The 18187-nt window shown below is 43.3% G+C and overlaps 2 protein-coding genes across 2 annotated transcripts; both read right to left on the bottom strand.

The window, feature by feature from the left end:
* Positions 1–155: 155 nt before the first annotated feature.
* Positions 156–2095, bottom strand: N7508_004595 (uncharacterized protein; the record flags this gene model as incomplete). Its single annotated transcript, XM_058462661.1, has 3 exons — positions 156–503; positions 557–970; positions 1043–2095. The coding sequence occupies 3 exons, from the start codon at positions 2093–2095 to the stop codon at positions 156–158; spliced, it is 1815 nt and encodes a 604-aa protein (XP_058321286.1).
* A 7522-nt stretch (positions 2096–9617) lies between these two features.
* Positions 9618–10139, bottom strand: N7508_004594 (uncharacterized protein; the record flags this gene model as incomplete). The annotated part of the gene is made up of 1 exon (XM_058462660.1): positions 9618–10139. One exon carries the CDS (start codon positions 10137–10139, stop codon positions 9618–9620), a length of 522 nt encoding a protein of 173 aa, XP_058321285.1.
* Positions 10140–18187: the final 8048 nt, after the last annotated feature.

Here is an 18187-nt window from a genome sequence, read left to right as displayed (position 1 = left end):
AAATGTCTAAACGACTGTGATAGTTCGATGATAGAATGATAGGAGATGCAGATCGTGAGGGGAATGGTTCTGGTTGAATGATTGGTTATGCAAGCGGACAATACTCCGCGATAAGTATGAAAGTCCTCGGAATTGAGATAACCACTCTGGTGTATCTATATTTCCTCGGCAAACACCTGAATATTTCCCCCATAAATAATATCCTCAACCATTCTCAACACCGCTCTATGCAAGTATCCCTTCTTCAACTGCTCCAAATGGGTCTCAGCCTCCTCCAACAAGACAATATTATTGGTCTCGGCCTCATCGATCCTGGAATTCCACATGACTTTCTGTCTTAGGAATTCATAAACCCTCATATATGGCATCGCATCCGTCCCACGATCCACAAAGCCAGCTAGATTCATCGCACAGGCGTCAATGGCTTTGCGGGTATCATTCATAGACTTGGTTGCCCAGGCGATATATAATAGCATGATTCCTGCGCGGAACTGGAAGACGAGCTAGAACTCCAAATATTAGCCATGTGTTCTCACAAATGGGTATTAGTACATACTGCAGACCAGGTGTAACACATTACATGCCCCTCTTCCTGCAATACTCGGAAATTGAGACAGACATCCACAATCGCAGCGAGGAACTCGTCCACTCCATCCTCGACAAAATCCCGCTTTCCTTCCATTAGGATCAAGAGACTGTAGTCATACAGCTTCCGCATCCATCTAGGGTGTAAGTAGCCGTATTGGACATTATTGGATCCATATCGTGGGATATCCTGCCGCCAGATATCGAGTGCTGATTTGAATGAGGATGAAGAGTTGTGGTTTTTATCCTGTTTGATAAGCGGGCTTTGAGGCCAGTTTTCCTTCGATCTTCTAATCCTCGCTTGGATTTTGCGTAGGCGAAATAGATGACTTAAAGCGGGATTTATGTCTTGGGGTGGTTGGAGTCTGTCGCCTAAGATACACATCTACCACATGGATCAGTTGGCTCAATCAATCTTAAAGTGGACGTGAGTAGATTTCAAGGTCCAGTGACTCACATCATCGTCGACAACTCTATACGCAGCCGAAACAGGTCGATCCCATCCAGACACGATAATCTCATTTAGCATGTAACAAGTGATAAACATCTTTTCTGACAAAACTTCATCAGCCTCAGTTATCGATCCATTCTCTCGACAGATCGACGCATGCTTTCGAATCTCAGCCATCGCAGCCGTACAAAACGGCACGACAGAAGCAACACTAGTCGTGATCTCTTCAGAAGAAGGAGAATGCAAAGCGTAGACAATCATAAGCAATGAAGCCTGGATCTGCAGCACCATGGATGAATGCCCCACGACGTGCGGGTAATATCGCATTGCCGTAGCGTAGAACTCTTTCGAATGTATTGAATGTGAAAGATCTCGCTGGATTGTGCTGCAAAGAGATGCACCGATTGCATATACAATATTTAGAAAGAATTGTCGCCATTCATCTTGTCCGTCTATGAAGACTTCGTTATGCCAGGACTTCCAAGCGCTTTCGTTCATAAAGGGCCATTCGCGGTGTGTGACAGAGAAGTAAACATTTGTATATTGCTCTTTCAACCATGTCGAACCGTCGGTCAACGGATATGAAGGTGTTGTATCCATCCACGGAAAGTCGAATGTTGCACAGGATAAGAAAGACCATGTATCCGGCGAGAAAGAGAGCGGTGATCGTGAAAATCGTTGAGAAGGAGACTGCAACCCAGATAAGAGCATGAGAGACGCATCATTGTCGGGGGTCAAATCCTGGCCAGCCAAGAAAGAATCCGAATCATTGCATGCCTCAAGATCCCCTAAATCAGTCTGAACACCAGCATCACACATCTGCACTTGAGTTTCGATGGTGCTAGACCGACGATCCGATTCAGCCACCCGCTCTTGAAGTTGTCTCAAATACTCTAGCGGAATGGTGATATTATCTCCCGACTTCCGGGATCTGGCCGGCAAACACTCGACGCCTTTACGGCGACATTCGCCACAGGAGGGCTTTGCATGGTCACATTTCCGCTTGAGACGGAAACAGCGAGCGCAGGCGATATCTCTATGTTTCAATGGGCGCGACATGCAGATGCATTGACGTTTAATGTGAATGTACGAAATAAGTGGTACGCAGAGAAGGCATGCGGGGATTGGGTGGGCCTCCTGAATAGGAAGGTGTATGCTTTTATATAGACAGGATAAAGTCTGCCGGGTGGGGCCTTTCCTATCTAGGCTGCCGCCGCTTTTATGAGGGCGCTCAGGCTCAGGATCAGGGCACCCAGCTCAGCGGGACCCGTGAAAAGTTCAACGGGACCCGTGAAAATATGACTAATGACGGGTCCCGTTCAGCTCTGGCACCTTATCGGGTCCTGAAATCCTGCCTTATATAATCAATTTTTAGCGTAGAAAATTTTTATTCGCCCCTATTTCCATGGTTTTACAAAGCTTTTACAAGCATTCTTTACGCATACTTCATTATTAGACCTTGACATTTCCCATGGGACGCCTCCCATGGGACTGTCCATGGGAATTCCCGTGGGACTAATTTTGGTCCCATGGGAGTAGACTTCCGCAGAACCCAGCTCAACCCGGGCCCAACCCGGGCCCAACCCGGGCTGGGTTGGGTTCTGGGCCGGGTTCTCCAACCCAGTACTGGGCCCGGGTCGGGATTTCTGGCCTAGTGCTGGGCCCGGGCCCCTAGCTAGGTTCATAAACAATGCAAACATGTCAAGACTCGTGACTACATAACTTGTGCAGTTTTTGGCTGTATTTTTGGGTATTTGACTTGTAAGCAAGGCCTCTTTCTATAATCACTATTTAATTTAATTGTACGTTTAATAGATTCCTAAGGCTATAGGGCTATAATTCTGACGGCCGTTAGAAAATAGGGTTATTAAGCTATATTGCTAGTTTTTTTGACGGCCGTTAGAATATAGGGTTATTTCGAGGCTTTTTTAAAGATCTGTGAATTAGAGAGCTTTAATCGATTAACTAACTAATAGTACTCGAATATATTATTATCGCAATTCTTTCGCTTCCGTCCTAACACACGTACTTAGGTGTTATTCACTAGCAATAGCACCTAGGGTTCACGTATAGTCGGCCCTTCAAATATAGTCAATAAAGCTTTATCTAGCTCTGTCTCCTTATTAATTGAAGTCTCCTGTTCCTCGGTATCACTAATTGGCTCGATCTCAATATCGTCAAGGTTATTATCCTTCTCTTCCTTTACTACTTCTAGCTTATTATAAGAGAAGAACTTCTTAAGAAGTCTCGCCTCTTATTCTTCTATGTCAAACCTTGAGGTGCAAAAAAAATATTATTAAATCCTTGATTGTATAAGACTTTATTCTTCCTCGACGGTAATAGTAGATATCCCGAGTAGTATTAAATAGCCGTTTAACGCCTACCCCGGTTATAGGGAAAGAGAGGATATTACGCGCAAGAGTAGTAATCGCTAGGAATCGCGCTTAGTTCTCTCGCTAGAACGTAAGAGGAGCAATTTGAATAGGATCTAATCCGAAGTTAGTTAGAATTCTAAAAGGCTTAGCTTAAACGTACCACTATCAAGATAATAAGTTATTTTATTAGTAGCTATACTTCCCTAGGTATTACTCCTATCTAGTATCGTATCAAGCTTCGATCCTAGCCGAGCTATTATTTAAGAGCTATCTAGTGACTAATTAAGGGCTAAAAGCTATTCTTGATATAGAATTAGAGCTTCCTTGTCAGGACCCTCGACTACTTATGTTGGTACCTGAGGCACGAGTGGTGCCTCAGGAATCGTGGCAGTATAGTACTGCTCACCGCCCGGAAGCTGGGCCAGCCTGTATTTAGTTCATCCCCGCTGACCCTGGGAAGGGTCAGCGTTCAGTCTCTTCTACAATAGAACCATATTGTACTACACGTCAGCTGAGGCTTCTACTTCGCTTACCTAACTAAACCGGAGACTCTGCGTGGTCTCACAATTCTGAACGCTCCCCGAAACACGGTTTGCCCGGTAGAACCTCACCAATAAGCCATGAACTCGCGTCGCTCCCAACGCCTCACCAAAGGGCTTCAAGCGAGCCAATCTAGTAAGGACCCCTTGAATGGGCCAGCTAGGCACGACCCTAGGCCTCAGGTCACCGAAAGCGTTGAAGACTCGACCATGGAAACCACCCAAGAACCGACTGGGCTATTCCCGCCGGCCGAACCAATACCTCTCCGGGTACTAACGCCAATAATCGAACAACAATCTTCCACAACTAGGGCAGCTTAGGGAGCGGTCACCGAATAGGAGATACGAGAACTAGAGGAATTGGAGAGAGAAGTATATAATCTACGGAGAGCCCGGGTCATGGAGCAACTTCGCCGAGAGCAGGGCCATCTTACATAACAAGCAGAGATGAGACCACCTCCACTCGCACCTAGCAATGCGCTATTTACTACACCTGGCAATGCACCGACAAGGGCGTCTACTCTAGTAAGTACGTCGCAATCGGAGATAACCTAGCCGCCTGTCGTATTCGGCGAAGAAGCTATTATGCCACTAACTAGTTTCCCCGATGAGCTATTCGAGCTTAATAACTATCGACCGCCATAAGCTACCGACCAGGAATCTGATCGGAAGGCCCTATTCACCCTACGCCGACGTAGTATCAAGAAACCGCGGGATTAGCCTAACCTAGTGATCTACAAGGCAAAAGACAACGACGAGTATCGAAGATAGGTCTTCTCACTAGAAGAGTTCTTCGAGGCTGACTATACTTGTATAGACTGGTTCGAGTACCAACCTTATTAGACGCGATAGGCGCTGGCCTATTGCTCGAACTAGGTGAAGGAGCTATATAAGGTCAAGTTTCCCCACGATACCCCTTGTTTTAGGGATATGAAGAACTAGGCCATTGGATTGATCAACAAGCACAAGAATCTACAAGAAGCTATGTCTAAGCAATTCGACCTAGCCACTCAGAAAGAAACTGAGTCTATCCGCGAATACGCTGCGCGCCTAATCTAGTACTAGGGCTAGATGAAAGAACAAGAACGGACAGGCGATATTCAAATCTACACCCGGCTTCGTAACTCGGTGTTACCCTCTATCAAAGAAAGGAGGGAGCAATTCGACGTCTAGAGAGAAATAGACCTTATAGAGTATATCGACTATCTCACTGCTGTCGAGAACAATATCCCTACCCGACGACTGGCCCTATCTAACCGAAGGAAGGACGCTAAAGGGGCTATTCCACCGGACCGGGGAAATCAGCCCTAACCACACACTTTCGGCCGTAACCCTGCCTTCCGGACTAAAGGTCGAGGACGAGGAAGGGGTAGTTACGGATCACGATAGGATCCGACACTACGATATAGCACTTCGACTGACCTAGCCAAGAAAAGAAAGGTGTAGGATGGCGCCTATTTTAACTACGGAGAGATAGGTCACCTCGCTAGATCCTGCATAAGGAAGAAGACGGACCTTAGAGCCTCCACCGTCGAAGTACCAAAAAATAGATAGCCCTAGTGAACCTTGCCGCAATCGCACTCGGGGCCGCTAAGACGTATTTAGATAGAGAAAAGGCATTTATCTACGAAGCGGTTGTTATCCTGGCCGATAGGGGCATCCCTATAAGCGTCCTTGTGGATAGCGGCGTAGAGGCAAGTTTCGTGAACCAAAAATGGGCCAAACAACACCTCCTAGATAGCGAAGCTATACCGCGGACGGTTAGGGCTATCAACGAACAGACTGTCCGGTTATTTAGAGCGCACGAGCTACTTCTTGAAATGACCGATAGCGCAGGAACTATTCGAGAAGACCCTATTACGTGCGAGGTAGTCGAAATCCAAGGGTACGACATAATTCTTGGATACGACTGGCTTATCTTAGCTAACCCCGACATCAATTACAAAGAACACACGTAGAATTACCATGACAATGAACCTACGTAGCTCCTTAGGATATCCGCCGCGGTATGTTATAATAAGGCTACGCTCGGAGCATTCGTTATAGCTATCTACCTACGGCCATCGGACAAAGATAGCCTAGTGCCGTTCTTCCATATAGTAATTGACGACGGCGAAACTATCCTAGAAGCGTATAGGGACTTCGAAGATATTTTTAGCGAGGAAGGCGCGGACAAACTACCCTAGTCCATATATTTGGATCACGCCATCGAACTAGAGGAGGGCGCCTAGCCACCGCACTAGCCAATTTACCCTCTCTCCCCGAACGAGCTAGGGGTGCTAAGAAACTATATTGATGAAATGCTAGCTAAGGAATGGATTCGGCCTTCCCAGAGTCTAGCTAGCGCACCAATTATCTTTGTTAAGAAGAAGGATGGGTCTTTGCGGTTATGCGTGGACTATCGGGGTCTTAACAATATTACTATTAAGAACCGCTACCCCCTGCCGCTAGTGAGCGAGACAATGGACCGACTATCGGGCGCAAAAATCTTCACCTAGCTAGACCTCCGGGATACCTACCATAGGATCCGAATCAAGAAGGGAGACGAATAGAAGACGGCGTTCCGTACGCGATACGGCTATTTCGAATACACGGTTATACTATTTAGACTGGCGAATGCCCCTGCCATATTCTAAGCGTACATCAATAGGGCGCTTTGTGACCTCCTCGACCAATTTTGTGTCGTCTATCTAGACGATATCCTGATATTCTCTTAGAACGAGGAAGAGCATGTCGAGCATGTTCGAGAAGTCTTTCGACGGCTACGTACCTACCGGCTATACGCAAAACGTAGCAAGTGCCGCTTCTATACCGATTCGGTCACATTCCTTGGGTTTGTGATCACCCTAGAAGGGGTAAGTATGGAAAAAGAACGTGTCAAAACCATATAGGAATAGCCTATCCCTGAATGTGCGTTCGACGTCTAGTAGTTTATAGGGTACGCCGGGTTCTACCGCTATTTCATTGAACGGTTCTTAGCTATCTATATACCTATTTCGGCTACCACCCACGGCAGAACAGCTAGGAAAGCCAACCGAAAGAAAGACGGGTTCCAATAGACTCGGGAAGCGCAAGACGCGTTCGAAAGGCTAAAGAGGGCCTTTACGGAAGAGCCATTCCTCCGACACTTCGACCCCGAACTGGCCCTGCTGGTCGAGTGCGATGCGTCGGGGTTCGGACTCGGGAGTATACTAAGCTAGTTGTTTACGGATAGGGGATGGCACCCTATTGCGTATTAGTCTCGGAAGATGATCGGGCCAGAAACCCGGTACGAGACGCATGATTTAGAGCTATTAGCTATTGTAGAATCATTTAGGCAATAGAGGCACTACCTAGAGGATAGCAAATTCCTAGTGAGAGTCCTAACTAACCACGCTAACTTACGCTATTTTATAACCACAAAGGTGTTAAGTGGGCGGCAAGCAAGATAGTCCGAATACCTTGCGGCATTCGATTTCGTTATCGAATATAGGTCCGGCAAGAAGAATCCAGCGGATATACCTAGTCGGCGTCCGGATTACGCGCCTAAGGAAGGCGAAACTGCGGACAATTCAATGTTACCTATATTACAACGAAAGATCCGGCAGAGTTATGGGGCTGCGGACCCTAACGAGATACTATTGATTAGTAGAATCATGGTGAGCGGAATAGATAGACTTCTATTGCCGCGCCTACGTCGGGTGACGACCCACGAAGGCCCCTCACGGACTAGCCCTATCCTCCGTGTAGGAAGACTGTCAGCCGAAGACCTCCAGAAGAGAGAATAGGCGTAGTACGGTCAAGAGGACTAGATCGACTTAAGCAGTCGAATGCCCCGTCTACTAGCGGCAAAGGCTACAGACGGAATAGGGGTATATCTAGACTTATTGCGACCCTCACTTATTGAGTTAATCAAGTATACGCAAGCGTTAGATCCCGTTAGCGTTAATAAACTTAGTAAGATAGAGGGACGGGCGTATAAGGATAGGCTAGTTAGACTGGCGGGCATAGCGTAGACTAAGACAAATGACGGACTTTTACGCTATAGCCACCGAGTATACGTGCCGAATAACCTAGCCCTACGGCAAGAGATCATAAAAGTGCACTATGATAATCCGCAAGGGGGGCATTATAGGGAAAAACAGACTTAGGAAGCCATCGGCCAGCGTTTCTACTAGCACGATATAAAAAGCTTCGTCCGTGCGTACATCCAAGAATGCGTAGCCTATCAGAGGAACTTGACTAGGCGGTATAAGCCATACGGGCTTTTGCAACCCATGCTAGTGCCATCCCGACCAGCGGAATAGGTCAGTTTAGACTTCATCACTAGCATGCCTCCCTCAAAATAGGACGGCAGGGTATATAACGTAGTTCTAGTAGTGGTTGATTTATGTACGAAATACGCATTGTATCTTCCATATACAAAGGACATTAACACGCAAGAACTCGCCTAGTTATGGTTCTCCAAAGTGATACCAATCCTAGGTATGCCAGAAAACCTAGTTAGTGATAGGGGCAGCCTATTCACAAGCGAATTCTGGTCGTCGTTTTGCGCATTGCTAAGAACGGACCGAAGGCTATCAACTACATTCTACCTATAGACCGATAGATAGACGGAACGGCAGAATCAGACGTTAGAATACTACCTCCGATCGTATGTTAACTAGGACCAAGACGACTAGGCTAGTTACCTCCCGCTAGCGTAGATATACTACAACCAAGCAAAGCATAGCGCTACTAGAATATCGCCGTACGAGGTATTCCAGGGATTTAAACCTGACCTACGGATCAGTGTTGACATCTATCCAAAGGAGCACTATAGAGATACGGTAGCAAGGGTAAAGGATATCTAAGAAAGAAGATCCTTTATGCTAAAGAAGCTGACCCAGTCTAAGGAGGACATAAAACGTTATTATAATAAAAATCAAATCGATATATCATTTCACATTGGCGAATAGGTCTTGCTACGCGCAAAACACATCGTTTCGCATCGCGTCTCCACGAAATTGGATATAAAATACATCGGACCCTTCCAAGTAGCGGATAGGATCGGAAAACAAGTATACCGCGTTCGACTACCTCTAATGTATCGACTGGTCCATCCCGTCTTCCATATATCACTCCTCGAGAAATTCCACGGCAATCCTAAAAAGCAGGACGAAATACCTAGGCTAGTTCTAGTGGAAAACCAATTGGAATACAAGATCGAAGAGATTCGAGCCCACCGTGGCACCCCGCCAAGACAGTATCTAGTGAAGTGGGAAGGGTACCCTAACCATGAATACACATAGGAAGACCCAGCTACTATAGAGAATATAGTGGCGCTAGATATCTACGAACTAAAACCTACAAAGAGAAGAGGCAGAAGTTCAAGGAAAGGATAGTATACTCCACGGACTACCGATATCAGTCTAGTCCTAATACTATGCCTAAGGCTCAGGGACAAAGGAAACAAAAGAAAAATGGGCCTACTACCGCTTACTTCTTCTTCCTTTAGAAGAAACGCTTCAGAGGACGACGGCGAGGGGGTTCCTTAGAACTCTCCCGAGAAGGGCTAGTGGAACTAGAAGTAGCCACCACACAAGGGCTCTCAGCACGATCCCGACAAGAAGGCTTACTTCTACCACGGTTATCGGAAGAAGGGGCAGTCGGACGGGGCCCGTTGACTAGACGTCGACCACTAGCGTCTTATCGATCACGTACTACGGAAACCATCGAACGAGGTGAACCGGTACGACGACGAGAATCCCTGCTACTACTAATAACTAGGGTAGTCTCCTTGCTGCTATCCTTAGCCGCGCGGTTACTCTCTTGGGTATGCCGCTTCACAGCCTTTAGGAAATCAGCACGGGGCCCATTAACAGGGGCAATATCTATAGTAGGAGACGTATCCGCCAGGGCGGCAAGGTAACGGTCTAGGATCTCGGTGGAAAAGGGGATATCGCTGTACTTCTTGTTTCGATCAGTGCAGTCATCGCAACGCGGCAGGGCCTTCCCGTTCGAATCCTCCGACCAAGTACACACTCTGCCTATTCCGGTGTAGGTGATACACTTGCGAGCGCGCTCCTTAGTATTATACCGCGGACGCTTTATGCGCTTCGCTTCAATGGCCGGGGTCGTAGGGTTAGAGTTAACTAGGCGACTAGGGGTGTTCGGAACTCCGGAAGCTTGAACTAGGGGAGTCACACCGCGGCGCGTGCGAAAAGACATCGAGGGCGATCCACTAGCAGCGGCGTTCGTCGGAACCGGGGCCGAAGCCCGGGCCCGCTCGCGGCCACCACTAGAAGACGCCTGCCTATTCTCCTAACGCTCACGGTGAGACAAGTTTGAAAAAGCCCCAGATCGGCGAGTTCCCGGAGGAGAGGGGGTATAAGGATTCCCGGGCTAGGTCTGCTGAGCAGGGCCACGGGATTGTTGACCGCGATGTCTAGGCGAGACAACAGGAGACGAGTCACTAGACTGACGACGGGAAGCGGGCTAGGCCTACTAAGCGGAAGCACGACGTTGCTAGGCAGCGACGCGGAAAAATTCTTCCTCGTCAGAGGAGGGAAAACGAGTATGCGGCATTTCGAACTATAGAATGCCCTAGTCAGCAAAAGACATCGAAGATCAGGGACGATCCTCCGAAGGAGGGAGATAAAATGCCCTAGCCCATAGAAATATCAGTAACAACAAACTGAGGACAAACTAATCACACAACTGATCTCAAAGCTGACACCGAGCAGAGAGAGCATAAAGATAGGAAGAGGCAGTGAAATAAAGGGGACTTACAGGCAATACAAGCGTACTGGCTGGGGAGAAAGAAGAAGAAGAACTGATTGAGAGAGAAAGGGGCCTTTTATGTTGGCAACGCAAGAAGTGTTGCCTAGCCCTGATATCAAGCAAACAGTTCAAGCAAACAGTGCATCTATCTACTCTCAGCCTTACGGGTTTCCCCGCAAAAAGGCTTGTATCAAGACCCTTTTCTCACTACGCCAATCACATGCCTCGCGCAAGAACGAAAAATAGGCCAGTCGGCATCGGATACCTTTCCCTGCATAGATTTTCCCCAGGAAAGAGCTGGAGGTTTTTGCCATGCATAGTTTTAATGGACCGAAAAAGCCACTGGACAGGCCCATTCCATTACAAGACCCCAGGGACGTGGTCTCTAAGGAGGGGGATATTGTCAGGACCCTCGACTACTTATGTTGGTACCTAAGGCACGAGTGGTGCCTTAGGAATCGTGGCAGTATAGTACTGCTCACCGCCCGGAAGCTGGGCCAGCCTGTATTTAGTTCATCCCCGCTGACCCTGGGAAGGGTCAGCGTTCAGTCTCTTCTACAATAGAACCATATTGTACTACACGTCAGCTGAGGCTTCTACTTCGCTTACCTAACTAAACCGGAGACTCTGCGTGGTCTCACAATAACAAAGGCATCAAAGTTCTGACGGCCGTCACAAAAAGGGTGCTATAGACCATAAGCAATCGCACTAGTACTTTTGACGGCCGTTAGTTAATACGATTATTAAGTTATAGTGTTCTACAAAGCCTTATATACCGTACAAGCTTTTTTTCGATAGCCGTTAGTACTTCGGGACTAACTTGAAGGGAATGTATTAAGTGTAGCGGGTAACCTATGGGTTTATAGGTTCTTGGCGGGTAACCCGCGGGTTACCCGTTCTGCATATATACGATAAACCAATTAATATGCCTTTTCTTCTTCCTATGTAGGCCTTTATTGATATATCATCTTTTTGTCTTCGAAGAACAGGGGTATCGCGAGGCCCCTAAATATAAGTCTACGCGTTTTAGAATCTTCTGTAAGTCGTCTAATAGTTATTAGCGAGAAACCCTTCAATATATATAGTCCCTAATGTCTTAATTCACTAATGCCTACGCATTATCTGCGTATAACATAGACCTCCCACTACTAGATAACCTTCTAATTCTTCCTTCGGACGACCTTACCCCTAATCTATCGATTAGTTAATAGGCATTTCCTCTAGTCGCAAGCTCCGCAATCGACTCCGATTTCACACTATAAACCTTCTTGTCTCCGATTCTACCCAACCTCGAGACTATTCGACCTAACCGTGTCACTCTATATATGGTATATACTAAAGAAATAACTATCGAGTTCGTATAATGGTAGCTACAATCAGACTTTAGAAGAAAGAAGCGCCTACGCTAGGACTCACGGCACTTCTCTAATATTTGGGATTATTTTGACTAGGTAGCTAGGGCTACTAATAGGGAACCGAAGGTAATATATAAGCTTTGCAAGGCTATTCTAAACCACCTAGGGCTTAGTGATAGGACTTCAACCATAAAGAAACATATTGCAAGCTGCGGTGTAAAGAAGAGAGGCCCAAATATTAGGCAATTCATATAAGCGGTATAATACCCTCTTTATCCTTATATACGTCGATTTTAATGATTTCTTAAGGCGCTAGTACCTTCTACCGATACCCCGTTTAGCCAAGAAAAGTGGGAATCATGTCTTCTTCGGTTTATTACTGAATCAAGACTACTATTCTAGCTCCTAGAGCACGTAGGCTTCCGGGATATTATAGCCATAGCCTAAAGAGTATCAATATAAGAAGTCTATACGACTATAAAAGAACCCTTTTTATAATGGAGGGTAGGAAAAAGCCACTTTTTCCTATAAGACCAATTATAATATAGTGGATCTTATCTATAAGATAAGATCCCGAACCAATAAGAACCGAGATCTCGGCTATAACCGAATACCTTCGGATACTATCGGCAATAGAAGCTAATAGAAAGAACTAGAAGCATCTGCTGATAAATCAAATTACCAATGCTGATAAATCAACTAGGTGGCAAGAGCATTTGCCACCTAGGGGAAATAACATAAATAGAGAGTGATACCCCGACTGAAATAAACAACTATACTCTTCTCTCTCACTTTATTCTTCTTACTCTCTTCTTTATTACTTCCTTTCCTCTTATCACATGATCCTATAACCCTGACATCTTCAGAGGTTATGAGCCCGGCTTCTACGCTCAATTAGGACACTGTGAAACAATTGATTAATAATCAAAAAAAAAAAATAATCTGACACCGTCCGGTTTCGAACCCGCACCCTGTTAGATCATAATACCCAAATATCAAACTAGGCCACCTAGCCAGTTTTCACTATACGGAACATATTCCTCTCACATACCTTATACCTATACCTAAGATACTATATCCCAAAATGGGCTCTTCTGAAAAAATCACTATAGCTAAACTGAAAGGAAGCCTTGATTACCCGCGCTGGCGGCGAAATTGTAAGGCTATTCTCACAAGAGAAGACCTCGAAGAAGCTATAGAGTCTGATCTCTATCAGTCTGAAGACCCTATTGAGAAGAAGAAAAATAGGAAGGCTATGGCCTCTATTTTACTATTTTGCTCAGATGAAGTCCAAATACAGATAGCGGACTATAATAGCGCCTACCTTGCCTGGCAAGCGCTAGATACCACCTACAATAGGGGGGTTTTATAACAGAATATATGCTGCTACGACAGCTCTTTCAAACTCGCCTTACGGATTTTGAAACTATGGAGGCTTTCCTCTATAAAATCAGAAACCTAAGGAGTGAACTTGAAAATCAGGGTATCAGCCTTCCCGAAAAGGTTGTTATATCTTTCACGCTTTTTAGCCTGACAGAAGAGTACGAACCTTTCGTACAAAATATAACTCAGGCCTTCCGGGGCAATACCAATGCCTATACACTAGATACGCTGACCTCTAGCTTGATTGATGAAGCTAGAGGCAAAGAAGCAATATCTAGTGAGAAAACTAGTGAGAAAGCCTTTCTTACTAGTAAGAAATATATAAAAAGAGGACAAAACAACCAGTCTTTCTGCGAAAACTGTAGGAAACCAGGACATTCCTCTGAAATATGCTGGTTTCTACACCCAAATAAAGCCCCAAGTGGTTGGGAACAGCGAACGTCGAAAAATCGCGTTGTTAAAAGATCTGAATACCCTAAAAGCGAATTCAGTAAAATGAATAACGCTAAAAAGGACGCACTTATAGCACAAATTCAAGAATCTGATCAGCCTACTCAGGTAGATCAAGAAGAAACTATAACAGCCAATGAGCTTATCGATTTTAATTTCGATGATATGGATACTGAGGTATGTGTCTCAAATATATATATAGCGAAAACCGCTAATAATATACTAGATGGTCTAATAACGGGTCGAGAAATAAACCCTATAAACACAAAAAATACAAAAAACAGTGACCTACTAGCTAGGAAAAATAGAAAAATACGCTTTATTATTGATAGTGGCGCTACTATCAATACTATAGCTAATATACAAGATTTTACTTCCTATAAACCTATTAAGACCACTGTACGGTGGGGAGACGCAAACAATATAACCTCAGAATATAAGGGAGACGTGACTATAAAAACAAATACAGACTATATCTATACGTTAAAAAACGTGCTATACCTACCTCAATTAGGCGTAAACCTAATGAGTCTTGATAAAATGCCAGATATCATAAGCCTGTTTCTCCCTAGAAAGGCTATACTCTATCAACATAAAAGAATAGTAGCAATTGGCTATAAACAAAACAACCTATACTATACGGAAGCTCAAATACTACCTAACAATACTGAAAGTGCTCAAATAGCACAGAAAATAATAGACCTTCCGCAAACAGCAAAAGATAAAAAGACTAATAATCTTACAATAATGACCCAATGGCATATACGCCTAGGGCATTGCAATATAAAAGCCCTAACTTATATGTTACGGGCCCAGAATATCACTATAACTCAACAAGATATCAATAACTTTATAGCTAATAAATGCAAAATATGCCTTTTAGCTAAAGACAATAGATATATCTATAAGAACTCATCTGATCTTATAGAATACGATATATTAGACCGAATACATACAGACCTAGGCGGGCCACTACCACCTACGTACAATAAATATACCTACTATATTACGTTTTTAGATAAGAAATCCCGATACCTATGGGTTTCCCTTATCTATACAAAGAACGGTGCCTATAAAGCATTTGAGGACTTTAAGGCTATAGTAGAAAATAACAATAAAAAGAGAAGAATACGAGAATTGTTCTCTGATAACGGAGGAGAATATATAAATATGCCCTTTGCTAAAAGTCTAGCAAAAAACGGCATTATACATCGAACTACTCCGTCCTATACAAAAGAGCCTAATGGCTTAATAGAGCGAATAAATCTTACTCTATTCAATAAAGTACGTTCTTTCTTAATACAATCAAATACGCCTCACTACTTATGGGGTGAAGCCCTAATACATGCCTGCTATATATATAATAGAACCCCACATACATCACTCGGGTTTAAAACACCCTATGAAGCCTATTATGGAATAAAACCTAATATAAGCAATATAAGATCCTGGGGATCAAAAGCTTATTACCATAAAAACTCCTATATATCAAAGCTATCTCCTAGAAAAGAAGAAGCTATTGTTATAGGCTATAGCGAATACAAACACTATAAACTATGGGATTATAACAAAAAGACGGCTCTATGGTCAAGAGACGTTACTATAACAGAGAATCAATTCCTAAAACCAATAAAGAAAACAGATAAGAAGAAGGACTCAAAAATAGGCCTATATATAGGCACTAATAACAATACCAATAACAATACCAATAACAATACCAATAACAATACCAATAACAATACCAATAAGAATACCAATAACAATACTAATAACAATACTAATAACAATAGCTATAAAGCTATAGACTATGACCCAAAACATAAAATTGAAATACAAATCCCGATTAAAAATACGCTCTTCTATACTATAAAAGATACCACTATAAATAATATAATAACGAGCCTGGAATTACCCGCTAATAATAACTTTATATTAACTACGTCTCACTTAGACGAGCCTAATACATATAATCAGGCTATAAATAGCCCAGAAAAAGATGAATGGCTCCGCGCATGCGCTGAAGAAGTAAGTGAGCTAGAAAAACAAAATACCTACGATATAATAGATATACCAAAGAACATTATACCTATTAGAGGCCGTTGGGTTTTTAAGAAAAAACCTATACTAGACCCTAATAGTGTAAAGCCGTCCTATATAACTAATAGTGATAAGACTATTAGATACAAAGCCCGCTGGGTTATACAAGGCTTTAACCAAAGACTAGGAATAGACTTCCTAGAGACATTCTCTACTACGTGTAGAACAGAGACCTGGCACCTACTACTGATAGTAGCGGTGAATAAGGGCTGGGAAATAAGACAATACGACGTGAAAAACGCTTTTGTTCACGCCGATATAGACGCTAATATCTATACCATACTACCTATCGGGGTATATAATAATAATAAGAAATGCTGCCTTTTAAAGAAAGCATTATATGGCCTAAAGCAGAGCCCTAGGCTATGGTATAAACACCTAGCCACTATACTACTAAGATTCGAATTCGACGTATTCCCGTACGACGAAGGAATATTTATAAACCATAAAACAGGCTGTATTTTAATATGTCACGTTGATGATATATTGGCTATACATCCTAATATACAATATATAAGAAATATAACTAATAAAATAAGAGAATACGTGAAACTAGAAGAAATAGGCCCTGTGTCTACCTTCTTAGGAAATACTATAAAAATAAACTATAGCACAAAGATGCTATATATAAATCAGTCGGAATATACTGCAAAACTACTACAAAAGTTTAATATAATAAATAACCCAAGATATAAGCCTACTCTAATACCAGGAGAACCAGGGGCAAAACTACGAAAAAATGACACTATAGCAGACCCTAAGGACGTCAAAATATACCAAAAACATATTGGTTCACTACTATACCTAGCACTAAAAACTAGGCCTGATATAACCTATAAAGTGATCTATTGTGCACGCTATATGAGCAATCCTAATAGCGAGCATTTTACGGCACTAAATAAAATCTGGAAATACCTTTTAGGAAGCCCTAATCTAGGGCTTACCCTAAACTGTGCTGGAGAAGACCTTATACTAAAAGGATACTCTGATAGCGACTGGGCGAATGACCTAGATAATAGAAGATCTACAACAGGCTATATCTTTAGCCTTAGTCCTACTATAGGACAAAATAACCCTATATCGTGGAATTCACAATTACAAAAAACACCCGCACTGAGTAGTTGCGAGGCAGAATATATGGCACTAAAAGAAGCCACAAAAGAAGCTATTTACTTAGCTAATATGCTCAACTATATCAATAAGAAACTAGAACTCGGATATTCCACTTCTATTCCAAAAATACTAGTGGATAGTATGTCTGCGAAGAAGTTGGCTGAAAATCCTGAGTTCCACAAAAGAAGTAAACATATTGAGCTTATATATCATTTTACAAGAAATGCTATAGCTACTGGCCAAATTGAGCTACTACACGTAAGCTCAAAGGACCAACTGGCAGATACACTCACTAAGTGTTTAGCAACACCATTATATCAATATCATTTAAACCTACTAGGTCTAAGTGCTATACCATAAAAAATACTACTATAATAATAATACGCCAATATACTATATACTATAACCTATATAGAGTACCCTACCCTATATAGCTTACGGGGGGGGTATCAATATAAGAAGTCTATACGACTATAAAAGAACCCTTTTTATAATGGAGGGTAGGAAAAAGCCACTTTTTCCTATAAGACCAATTATAATATAGTGGATCTTATCTATAAGATAAGATCCCGAACCAATAAGAACCGAGATCTCGGCTATAACCGAATACCTTCGGATACTATCGGCAATAGAAGCTAATAGAAAGAACTAGAAGCATCTGCTGATAAATCAAATTACCAATGCTGATAAATCAACTAGGTGGCAAGAGCATTTGCCACCTAGGGGAAATAACATAAATAGAGAGTGATACCCCGACTGAAATAAACAACTATACTCTTCTCTCTCACTTTATTCTTCTTACTCTCTTCTTTATTACTTCCTTTCCTCTTATCACATGATCCTATAACCCTGACATCTTCAGAAAGAGCTCCTAAGGATATCAATATTCCGTCTGCAAAGGTAGCACGGAGTCGACTACGCACTATAGTCTTCGAACGCTATCGGAAAATACTCGAGAGCTTGCCCGAAGATAGGAAAATCTCAATTGCCCTTGACTATTAGACGTCCTCTTTTGCCTAAGCATTTATAGTAGTCACTAGATATTTTATTAACAAAGACTAGAACTATCGAGAGCTGCTTCTTAGATTTGAACCACTT

Source organism: Penicillium antarcticum (assembly GCF_028974205.1).
Source record: "Penicillium antarcticum strain IBT 31339 chromosome Unknown utg000004l_segment0_segment0, whole genome shotgun sequence".
Taxonomy (NCBI): Eukaryota; Fungi; Ascomycota; class Eurotiomycetes; order Eurotiales; family Aspergillaceae; genus Penicillium; species Penicillium antarcticum.
Note: the sequence above shows the minus strand (reverse complement) of the source record. Positions and strands in the feature narration are given on the sequence as shown.